Source organism: Sinohyriopsis cumingii, chromosome 7 (assembly GCF_028554795.1).
Source record: "Sinohyriopsis cumingii isolate HCF-2022 chromosome 7, ASM2855479v2, whole genome shotgun sequence".
In the NCBI taxonomy this organism is placed as follows: Eukaryota; Metazoa; Mollusca; class Bivalvia; order Unionida; family Unionidae; genus Sinohyriopsis; species Sinohyriopsis cumingii.
In genome coordinates, this window is record NC_142967.1 from 133,803,592 (window position 1) to 133,815,900 (window position 12,309).

Consider the following 12,309-nt stretch of genomic DNA (forward strand, 5'->3'; position numbering starts at 1 on the left):
TGCAGCTGTCAATATATTTCCTGCCTTTCCTACTTGTTGCTACATTTTTATCAGACTTCCTATTTTTAGCCACTTTTTCCAAAATGGGCCTACTTTTCCTGCTATTTTTTTCTTTCATTTTTTATGTTTAAAATTGATAACACATTGCAATAAATGGCAATACTTGTGATTCTACCAGTGTTAGGAAAAAACTATTGTTTAAAGACTGCCTACCACACATATCACTGTATAATTGAAATCCCACTATTTTAATTTTAGCAAATTGTTTTTTTCTAATTTGAAAAACCAGTATTTGTACACATTCTGTTCACACATACAGAAACCATTGATGACCAGGCTATTTTGGATCAAACTGTTCCAGCAGTGCAATGGCAAGTGCAATTATGCATGCTTAGTATCTGATTAAGAATTATTTACACATCAACTGACTTGTTTACACAATAGTTTCTTATTGTTGTAATTTGGAGAGTTTACGGCCAAAGGCAAGGTATTTATTGAGATGTTATAAGTTAACAAGGGATCTAAGCTAATTCATGATGATTTTGTGAGTCTTTTACAAAAAATCAGACAATCTAATATGGGTTGAAGATAAAATGAAGTGACTGACCAGAACATGATTTTGGTTGAAACACTCATATAAGCATTTTTATTTTTTTGTGTTTTGTTTGAACGTTATTGTTTTTCAGTATTTTTTAATAGGAATTTTTAAGGGATGGTCTTGTCTCTCTTTTGGTCAATTTATCCCAAAATACCGAAACATGTGCTTTTTTCACAGTGCTGGAAACTATTGCAGATTATTACAGTAAGTACAACACTGTAGGAAATTAGAGTTTAAATTGCAGATTATTACAGTAAGTACAACACTTCCTGGAAATTAGAGTTTGGTGAGAAGCAAAGGATGTGAGTTTTTGTTTCTTGCCAACAGGTAAACCACTAATTTTCCGGCACCCTTGGTTCAGAAGCCTTGCCAGATTAACAGTTTTGCCGGACCAACCAAGGTCATGCATTGCCAGTATAATGCAGTTTCATCTGCATTATACACTTGCTCAGGACTGAGGTGCTCATCAACTACAAGCTTCTGAAATTTTGTCCACATACTCAGCAGCTCCTTCATGCTCTGCAGACTCTTTTTCTCCACACACTTTATGCATGGAAATTATATGACATTTCTTGAACCTTTGAAGCCATCCTTCACTATAGTCACACTCATGTTCTACTTTAAGTTCTTTATGAAACAACTAAGCCTGGTCCATTACCATCCTGCCCTACAAGGTCACTCTGACGTCAAAACCATTCCATCATCACTCAGTCATGCTCAGTACTCTTATCATCTTTCATAGTTTTTTTAAATGTTCATTCGCTTCGTGGAATCACTGTCTGAAAAGAATATCAATATTTCATCCCTCTGCTTCTTTATATCGTAAACAGTTAATGAACCAATACCATATGTGTCACACAGCTTTCACACAGAAACACCATGGTCCAGTTTTTTCAACAGTTCTACTTTATCTTGTATCAGTATTGACTGGTGTTTATGCTTGGTGCCACCACTGAAATTTGCATCTTTCTTAGAAGCCATAGCTAGGGTTAAATGTAAGTAAGCTAAGAATTGCACAAAATACAAGTATCACCACCAACAACTGCAGTGTAAACAATCCAGGTGAGTGCGTACCCAGTAAACTAATTTGGCAATGTCTGGAATTTCAAGTGCCCTCATAATTTTGTCTGGATTAAAAGAGGTGCCAAACCATCTTTTGCCAGAAAAACTGTGGTTTACCTGTAGTATATGTTGAAAGAAATATTATTACCTAGCATCCAGATGCTGTTGCCCTTCGAGTGTGAAACTATAATCGCAGTGTGAAACTATAATCACAGTGAATGTCCTCATTTCACACCAGGCAATAAAAATGTGTAGGAAGCTGAAAATAATTGTAGATTTTATTGAAAGTCTTTGCACTGAACTATGAGATATACAACTTTTCCTTTTTCATTTAATTGACAGCTCCATTTCCCTGGCTCTTGTTAATTATTACTGTAACATTTACATGAGAATCTGATACTTTCTGCTGTAATACATATTACATAATGAAGAAACTAGTTTTTTTTTCAATCCCATTAAAACAAATCAAATTTATGCTGATAAGAAATCGTACAGATTTAAAAGCCAATATGCTGAACCATAATTTTAAATCTTTGTCCTGGTTCTGTCACATGCAAGGCCATAGGGAATCAAATTCACATATGGTCTCTGGTATGAACTGAGTGTTTTAGAAAGTAGATGCAACCAGGACTAAAGTGACAGCATGTCAGTAAAAAGTTGCTTTTGTTCTAGTAAATATTTGAGTCGTGTAAATTTTTATTTAAAAGTAATTTGAATAAATTTTATTCTGTGTTTCATTATAAAATATCCCTATTTTCCACCTGCGTTTTCCCTACTTGAAAAAGTAGGCCTACTTTGACTCTACTTTCTAATAAAGAGTTGCTGGAAAGACTGCAGCCAGATTGATTAGTCTTCTACAGTCTACTGTTGGCTTATAATCCTGGAACTTACCATTTCTCTGCAGTTGTGGATTAAAATTTACCCACAGTATTGCTCTTTCTGATAAAAAGATACATGATGAATGCAAATGTTATACTCCTGATTACAGGAAGCAAACTTTCCTGTTACTATATAAATTCTCCTATAGCAGATCTTACTTTATCCATGTATTTTTTATCCAAAGGCCTAACAAGACAGTAAAATACCTTTGGATGCTCAAGTGCCAACCAAACACTATGTACAGTCAGACCTGTCTGAAATACTCCAGAAAGCAAGGACCCCATGTAAAAATAAGCCCTATAAAAGCTTTATGTTATCCCAAGTTTCATCATCCAGTCTTTTTTTGCTTGTGTATTGTGTATCTCTTTTGTATATTGTTTGCATGTATTGTATATGTTCTATCTTAAATGTTATATGTGCCTTTTATATGGTTTTTGTTGTTTACTGTTTGTTTTGTCTTTTATCAATTTTTTAAATATATTTTACTTGTTGATTGTACCAAATAAATGTTACTCCCCCTGTGATTTCAAAAATAGGCCGTTGACATCATGAACTGGTTTCTATGAACACGATAGGGACTGATTAGGTCAGTTTGCCTTCTGAACTGTATCTGTCAAATTAGATGGGAGGTTCTACTTGGAGTTGCTTAGAAAACATGCTGCAATTCCAAGATTTATACTCTTCATGCTTCAGCAACTGCTTCAACTCTAGTATGGATGAGGCCATATCAGGTGGAATGATCCTGTACTGGCTTTTCCCAAGACATATTGTTAGTGTTGACATGTTTCAAAGATGAGGGAGTTTTTAAGGTATTTCTTCTGACATTCTAGTGTTAGTTTTCCTTCCTTCAGTTCATTGTAAATCTTCATTTTGGTAGTTACTCGTCTGAGATCCTGTTGATTTGGCCTTCCCATCTCAGCATTGATTTTGTCAGCAGACTGTGGATACTTTGATTGCCTGCTTTTGTGAGAACCTCAGTGTTTGTGATCTTATCCTGCCATCTTATCCTGATCAGTTCCCTCAGGCAGTCAGTGAAAAATGTTTCTTGGCACTGTATGCTGTCCAGGTTTCACATGCATACAGCAGGGTTGGCAATACAGTGACTTATAGACCTTCAGCTTTGTTTACAGACTGATGCCTCTGCGCTTCCACACATTGGACTTTGTCTGGCAAAGTCTACACCTATTTTGGCAATTTTGGCATTGGTTTCATCATACTGCCATTGTAGGTGAAATTGTCCACAGCCAGCAAGGTTTGGCTATTTACTGTGATGGTAGGCTTTACATGAGGTTTTCATGGTGCAGGTTGGTGCATCACCTGTCCTCTTGATGCTGATTTTTTTTACCAAAATTGTCACAAACTGAACAGAAATGGTCAGTACTCTGTTGCATGTAGGGCCTTATGTAGCATTCAGAGAAGGCTTGTCAGCAAATAGGAGATCATGCATGGTCACTTCCTGTAACTTTGCCTTCACTATTAGTCTCCTCATATTGAAGAGCTCACCATCAGTCCAGTATCAGTTATTGATCCCAGTATCACAGTCATGGAAGGCATCTGTAAGCATGGCAGAAAACATATTATTATATGCTCATTTTTTTCTCCGTTAACTTTACATTATCAGAATCGTTCAATATTATACGATATTGCACCCCTTCATATTGCACCCACACACAGGACATGTGTGCCCAATAATGTATCAGGAACTACTTTGTAAACAAATCATGTACATTCGCATAGTAGGTGCAATACATTTTTGTTAATTAAATTTGTTTCTGAATGAACTAAAGCAGATGTTTTGTGGACTGCAACATACCAACTGGTTTGCTACATTCCACATTAACTTTTTGATACATTGTTTCAGATTTTGCGATAGACACCAGATTTCATAAAATAGCTTGGTACCTACAAATAACATGCAAGCTATAAATTCTTAAACTGTCTCCTTTAGCTGGTAATAAGAATGGCAAAAAAATATACGTACAGTTTTACATCCAGAATTTCCTCAAAATGTACTTTCTTAGTTCTGCAGATCCAAATTACATGAGCCATGTCATGAGATCTCAAGCTTGATTACACATTTCGAAATTGTACCGTAATTTCGACTATATTCCAAGTGCAATTACATCTTCCTTACTGCACTAAAAATGAAATAAGCATTAAATTCCGTAGCATCTTTTTGATAATTGCAATTGAAAGACTTCATATTTTTTCCACATTATGATTTCAAACATTCAGTGACAGAAATGGAAACACATTTGCAGATGTCAACATGCTTCTCCCTAGCTTATTCAGTCCCATGTATTGCATATGGAATTGTCACGTACAAATCCAGTCCATAATCACGAAATTTCATAGAATAAAAAAAACTACCTAAATCTATTCATTCCAGATCAGTTGGAAAAGTTGTTGCAATGCACATTCACTCACATTATGACTCCAAATTTCAATTTTAACTAGGCACGCCATTTTCTTTCGAAAGTTATGTAGAGTGCATGACTAAGTTCAAATTTATCTGGGCGGAGTTATGTGCGCAGTAATAATCTTCGTGTTGTGTAATGATGAATATGCGCTTGTGTATTTAGTTTGGAATACGGCATACATTCATTTATGTTGTTTCTTGTAGTGTATTTTGTTTATATAATAAAGCCTTAGGTAGAATTAAAAAATGAGCATATAATAAAAGGGTTACTGCATTTGTATGGGAAAATATGAACTCGTTTTGTTGGATGGATATACTGCACTCCCAAAGTTGTGCAGTATTCCATCCAAAAACTCGTTCATATTTTCCCATACAAATGAAGTAACCTATAAATACTGAAAGGGTCAGCATGCATACCTGTAAATATTCACACATGGACAGAGTCATCTACATGAATTTAATTATCCATGAAATTCTTTTTTTTTGTATATACAAAATCATAAAAATTGATGCCCACAAAAATAAATTAAACCACTGCATGATACCATTTATGTCACTACATTATGTAAATAGATCCTTCCTGCTGATGTCCTCAATTATCAGGTCAATATCTGCTTCAGTAAGGAAAGAAGACACATTTGTTTTAGAAAAAAGGTGTGCAAACTGTGAATAAAGGAATCGGACAAATAATGTGCATCATCCATGTCACCTGAAGTGACAGTCTGTGATTGGGCAGGTACATTAATTCAGTCCCAAGTCAAGCATAGGTCCTGAAGTGGCAGTCTTTGAATGAGCAGGTACATTCATTCAGTCCTAAGTCAATCATTAGGTACTGAAGTGGCAATCTGTGATTGGGTGGGTACATTCATTCAGTCCCAGGTGAATCATCAGGTCCTGAAGTGGCAGTCTTTGAATGAGCAGGTACATTCATTCAGTCCCATGTGAATCATTAGGTCCTGAAGTGGCAGTCTTTGAATGAGCAGGTACATTAATTCAGTCCCAAGTCAAGCATAGGTCCTGAAGTGGCAGTCTTTGAATGAGCAGGTACATTCATTCAGTCCTAAGTCAGTCATTAGGTACTGAAGTGGCAGTATGTGATTGGGTGGGTACATTCATTCAGTCCCATGTGAATCATTAGGTACTGAAGTAGCAGTCTTTGAATGAACAGGTACATTCATTCAGTCCCATGTGAATCATTAGGTACTGAAGTGGCAGTCTTTGAATGAGCAGGTACATTCATTCAGTCCCAGGTGAATCATTAGGTCCTGAAGTGGCAATCTTTTAATGAGCAGGTACATTCATTCAGTCCCATGTGAATCATTAGGTACTGAAGTGGCAGTCTTTCAATGAGAAGGTACATTCATTCAGTCCCAGGTGAATCATTAGGTACTGAAGTGGCAGTCTTTCAATGAGAAGGTACATTCATTCAGTCCCAGGTGAATCATTAGGTACTGAAGTGGCAGTCTTTGAATGAGCAGGTACATTCATTCATTCCCATGTGAATCATTAGGTACTGAAGTGGCAGTCTTTGAATGAGCAGGTACATTCATTCAGTCCCAGGTGAATCATTAGGTACTGAAGTGGCAGTCTTTGAGCAGGTACATTCATTCAGTCCCAGGTGAATCATTAGGTACTGAAGTGGCAGTCTTTGAGCAGGTACATTCATTCAGTCCCATGTGAATCATTAGGTACTGAAGTGGCAGTCTTTGAATGAGCAGGTACATTCATTCAGTCCCAGGTGAATCATTAGGTACTGAAGTGGCAGTCTTTGAATGAGCAGATACATTCATTCAGTCCCAGGTGAATCATTAGGTACTGAAGTGGCAGTCTTTGAGCAGGTACATTCATTCAGTCCCATGTGAATCATTAGGTACTAAAGTGGCAATCTGTGATTGGGTGGGTACATTCATTCAGTCCCATGTGAATTATTAGGTCCTGAAGTGGCAGTCTTTGAATGAGCAGGTACATTCATTCAGTCCCATGTAAATTATTAGGTCCTGAAGTGGCAGTCTTTTAATGAGCAGGTACATTCATTCAGTCCCATGTGAATTATTAGGTCCTGAAGTGGCAGTCTTTTAATGAGCAGGTACATTCATTCAGTCCCATGTAAATTATTAGGTCCTGAAGTGGCAGTCTTTTAATGAGCAGGTACATTCATTCAGTCCCATGTGAATTATTAGGTCCTGAAGTGGCAGTCTTTTAATGAGCAGGTACATTCATTCAGTCCCATGTAAATTATTAGGTCCTGAAGTGGCAGTCTTTTAATGAGCAGGTACATTCATTCAGTCCCATGTAAATTATTAGGTCCTGAAGTGGCAGTCTTTGAATGAGCAGGTACATTCATTCAGTCCCATGTAAATTATTAGGTCCTGAAGTGGCAGTCTTTTAATGAGCAGGTACATTCATTCAGTTTCAGGTCAATCAATATGTCCTGATCCCACAGCATCAGTATCATTATAATAAATATATGTTAATGTTGGCATGTGTTCACTTTATATTATTTGTATGCATGCACGCATGAGAGAAAGAGAGAGGACATTGCTAAAGAATATGGCAGGTGAAAAGAAACAGCTGATCCAGACATCTACATTTCAATATGTCCACTTTATTGTATTTTTATGCTTGAATAGTTAAAACCTAGATTTCCAGAATTCCTTCAAAAACCACTCTCACTTTGCATAAACTCAGGTTTGTCACTGGACTTAAAACCTGCAAAAATACTTTTAATTTAAATGACATTATCTTTGGAAAAAAGTTTTAAAAACTGCTTAACAGAATTTGACCAAAATTTGACAACATCATGGCATAAAAACTTTTCAAGATCATACAAATGATGCCAGTCCAACTTTAGATATGGCCAACTCTATAAAAATAGGAAATCCTTTAACTCAATTCTCAAATGTGTTCAGCAATATTTGACAGCATCCTGGTATAAGGGTAAAGCTGTTGAGGTTAAGTACCTTGCTGAATGGCATAGCCACAATGGCCAGGGTGGAACTTAAGTTCACAACTGTCTAATTCTAGTCCTTGTATGAAATCTAGGCCAAAATAACGCCTTCTGTTGGACAGGCTGCAGTCAGTAGCAAGTTTGTAATTGGTCTCGCATTTGTAATATAATTCACTTACTGAAACACAATTTTTTTTTACAAGGTATTCTGTGGATGTCTTTCAACCACCAGTGATTAATGACAGTATGCCAAGTATGTCAAGTCAACCTTCCACCTCCAATCTCAGCAGTAGTAGCAGCCAATCAAGTGGCAGTCTCAGTAGTCTGGACAGTCAATCATCTTACAGCAGTACCTGCACCATCACAGCTGAGGATCGTGAGCAGATTTTGGAAGACACTGAAGGCGATGGTTTGGAGAATTTGTCAGATACCAGTCGCATTCCTCAGGTCTGGAGTGAACAAGACCTCTCTCTATCCAGTCAGACCGGAAGTTTCTCATCGCCAGAGTCAAGTGTCAACAGTCTTGGTCCCAGCTCAGTGGAGATGGAGTCTTTGATGGCTGTGGATGAGGTAGACAAAAAGACTCCATCTGATGCCTCAAAATCAAACAATGCTACAGCCACAGAGATGGACCTAAGTCGAGATCAAGACAAAAACTTGACTGCATCCTCCACTGAACCACGCCAGAGCAATGTGAATCCTGTGCTTGGAATCCAGACTGGAGAAACTGAGCATAATAGCCCTCCATTCTTCATAAAACCAGTAGATCAGGATGGAGTAGGCCTGTCAGGGCCAGATGGAGAAAGGCTGGAAGATGAAGGTAGATGCTTTCATTAATTTAAAGATGGATGTTAATTACTTTAACTGCAAGTGTTGACTAAGTAATGGTTTAATTTAGACAGATGTTTTCAAAATGTAATGAAAATTTTAACAACTGGATCACACAGTTCAACATCAGATGTAATATTGTTTTCAGGTTATCATTAAGTTACAGTCACCTAAATTTATGTTGCATATCACTTGTGTGAGCAGATACCATCATTGGTTTTTATACTCTTTACACATTGTTTAGTGTGTAAAGGCTATTATTTACATAGCATTAAGGATTGCCTCCATGTACAGTGTTATGGTGAGTCTGGTAAAATTTACAGACATGTCTCATTTTCTGTTTTTATGCACCCAGGCAAGAGAGTGACCAGATATCAATAATTATGTCTGTCCGTATGCAGTCTTCTTGTGGATACATACAGAAAGCCTAAGGGTCAAAGAAAAAAATGTTAGGTAGATGACAGCCATGACGGAAACCCTGTTCAGATAACTATTCATACAGGTTTTGGTGGTTTGATATAAAACCTTATGATGATTAACTACAATTTTATATATGATTTAGCTGTTAAAATCAAACAAGTCATTGCACACTTCTACAGTTCTTCTCCCTGTCTCCTTTTCCGAAAGTATTACCCATTCCCCTCCCCCATCCTACCCAACCCTCACCAACTCTTGGTTTGGTTGGGGTAGAAGGGATATGGAGCATTTGTAACAGTGGATAGCAGGGTCCATTCTGGACTAAATTTTATTACAAAATTAATTACTCTTCGCAGGAAGAATGGGTTGAAGTGAAAATAAGAAGTGAAAGTAAAAAATTCAGAATTTTGAATGTTCCAAATAGTGACTTAATACAGTATCATTGCCAGGGCTATGAGCAAGGTAAAAGCAAAATAAATGCTCTATAAACTTCATTATAGTTTTCCAAGTTTTATTCAGCAAAATTGCTGCTTTGTGCACAAGATGGTGACATTGAAAAAAGGTTACTGTTAAAAAAAGAAAGTTATGGAGGTATAATTTCTCTTTGCCTACTTTTACAGGATGAAATCTGTAATAAAATTGGTTTACCTTCATAACAACCAGTTGGTAGATCTCCAAAGAGTAATAGTTTGCTTGTAACTGCTGAAAATGCATGAAATGTCACTCACTTTTTCAAGCCTCATTGGGCTGGAATCTCAAAAGTTTTTTGGGGGGGGAGGGTCAGATCGAAAAAACAAAGTCAGTTTCATTTTCTCTGTTTATATTAGTGTAATCACAGTCACTAGGGTGAATATTTTACCTTGACCTCCCCCTTGCATGGACTCAGGGATATGTTTCTAGGTTAATGTTAGAGTTCAAAGTACTCTGCTTCAACACCATCATATGCCACACAGCATTCTTTGTTGCCAACAGCAAATGACAAAAAACTCTTAATCTCTTAACCATATAGTTGCACACATAACAATGTAATCTTATCATTTCTTTTTGTTTTCATCATTTTAGGGGATGCTGCTTTGGATTTGTCTGGCTTGCATTTCTTGTCCATGGACTGGAAAAACAATGAGAAAAACCCAGGATATGTCCTTGTCCAGACTAAAGAATTGGTAGGTCATTTTTCTAATCCTTTGCTGTATATCAAGACAATGAGGTGTTTATCACTAATGAAATAGTTTTGTCTTGAATAGTTAGAGGAACCATTTTAAAAAAAACTATAAAGAAATGATTCAAACATGTTGACTTGTTCAATCATTCATTCTAGAGAATAATTAATAATGTTGCATTCAGACTGGAATTGCATACATCATGCATTTCCATAACTTACTCTTATTGTACATTTCCATAACTTACTCTTATTGTACATTTCCATAACTTACTCTTATTGGGGCCCTGAATGGCCAAGTGGTCTAAAGCGCTGTCCGTTACGGATCACTGCCATCTCATCTCTGTCTGCGTGGGTTCAAATCTAGGATTCGGCTAATGTGGGTATGTGAGAAAGCTTGCCAGTAACTTCTCATGGGTCCGGGGTTTTCCCGGGTTCTTCCTCCACCATCAGTACTGGCTGCCATGTATAGCCTATCGTGTGCTGAAAAATGGCGTTAAACCCCACACAACAACCACAACTTACTCTTATCAAACATTTCCATAACTTACTCTTATTGTACATTTCCATAACTTACTCTTATTATGCATTCCCATAACTTACTCTTATTGTACATTTCCATAACTTACTCTTATTGTACATTTCCATAACTTACTCTTATCATACATTTCCATAACTTACTCTTATCATACATTTCCATAACTTACTCTTATTGTACATTTCCATAACTTACTCTTATTGTACATTCCATAACTTACTCTTATCATACATTTCCATAGCTTACTCTGTGGAAAAAGCATGAACAATGGGAAAATCATTGAATAATAGCTGTTCTCCCACGTTTTAATGTCCGCATAGCCCCTCAAAAAATGAAGTATAGTAAGTGATGATAATTTTGTTTTGTTGAAAGTGAAAGTAATACTTGAGCAGTTTTACACATGAATGTTGTACAACTGCAGTCTTAGCATGGTTTATTCAAGAAGCTATCATAATATCTGTCACTCTGTATCCATGAATATGCATGAGATGAAATACTTCTTCACTAAAAACAGAGATGGTGGCTATAACTGAATTTTGAGACAAGAACAGATATTTGTAAACAGTACAAAAAAATAGTGCAGAGTAAAAGGAATATGGTGACTCTAGTGTTAACAAATTGTTTCAGGAGCATCACCCTTAATGCTTACTGTTTCCCCTTTACCCACCATTTTTGGAACAGGGAGGAGGGAGGGAAATTTCCCATACTTTTGCAAAGTCCTGTATGCAACAATCCTTTTGTATCATTTTTATATATGTCCATGTTAAATTGCTTTTAATATAAATCTAATTGCTTAATACTCTAAAAACACTCAAACCTGTTTCCAAGGTTACTGGTATCATTACTCCAAAAATTCACTCAGACCTGCTTCCAAGGTTACTGGTATCATTACTCTAAAAACACTCAAACATGCTTCCAAGGTTGCTGATATTAAGCAATAATCTGCCTTAAGCCGACTCGTTTTTCAAGATTCTTTACTCTGATTTATGGTACAAAGTGAACTTTATGAAATGGCCACCATTCTTTGAGAACATTTGTTCACTTCACAGAGTTGGTTCCTTAAGACCGGTCTGACTGTAATACTTTTTCTTGAACTTCCATTTTCAAGTGAAACTTTTTCTTGTTTTTAGGAGGTTGAAAATGATGAAAGCATGATGTCTGCCTCCCTGGATGGTGAGTAACACACACTTTTGAATGTACAAATCTGTTCTCAGAAATATAAATTCAGGTTCTTGAAGTGCTTACCTAGTTTGGTCACTGACCATTTTCTTAAGAAATCAATGCAACTTGTAATATTTTCAAATGATGTTTCACATTCCGATTGTTAGACATGCAAGTAAAAAATAAAATCGATCATACATCAGAGACTAATTCCAGTCAATAGCTCATTTACACTCTTTGCTATTTTGATGAAATGCTGTTGGAACATTTGCTGTGTAATATATTCCCTTGTGTTCAATAT

General features: G+C 36.6%; 1 protein-coding gene across 3 annotated transcripts in view; it reads left to right on the top strand.

Annotated features, from left to right (window-relative positions):
- LOC149796164 (ubiquitin carboxyl-terminal hydrolase 19-like) overlaps positions 1-12,309 on the top strand; it is a 132,654-nt gene that overhangs the window by 83,045 nt on the left and 37,300 nt on the right. For all 3 annotated transcript variants that reach the window (XM_089966102.1, XM_089966100.1, XM_089966101.1), the window contains exons 20-22: positions 8,109-8,725; positions 10,213-10,313; positions 11,978-12,020. In XM_089966102.1, coding sequence (XP_089822228.1) covers positions 8,109-8,725; positions 10,213-10,313; positions 11,978-12,020 — 761 coding nt within the window. The remainder of the gene's footprint in view (positions 1-8,108; positions 8,726-10,212; positions 10,314-11,977; positions 12,021-12,309) is intronic.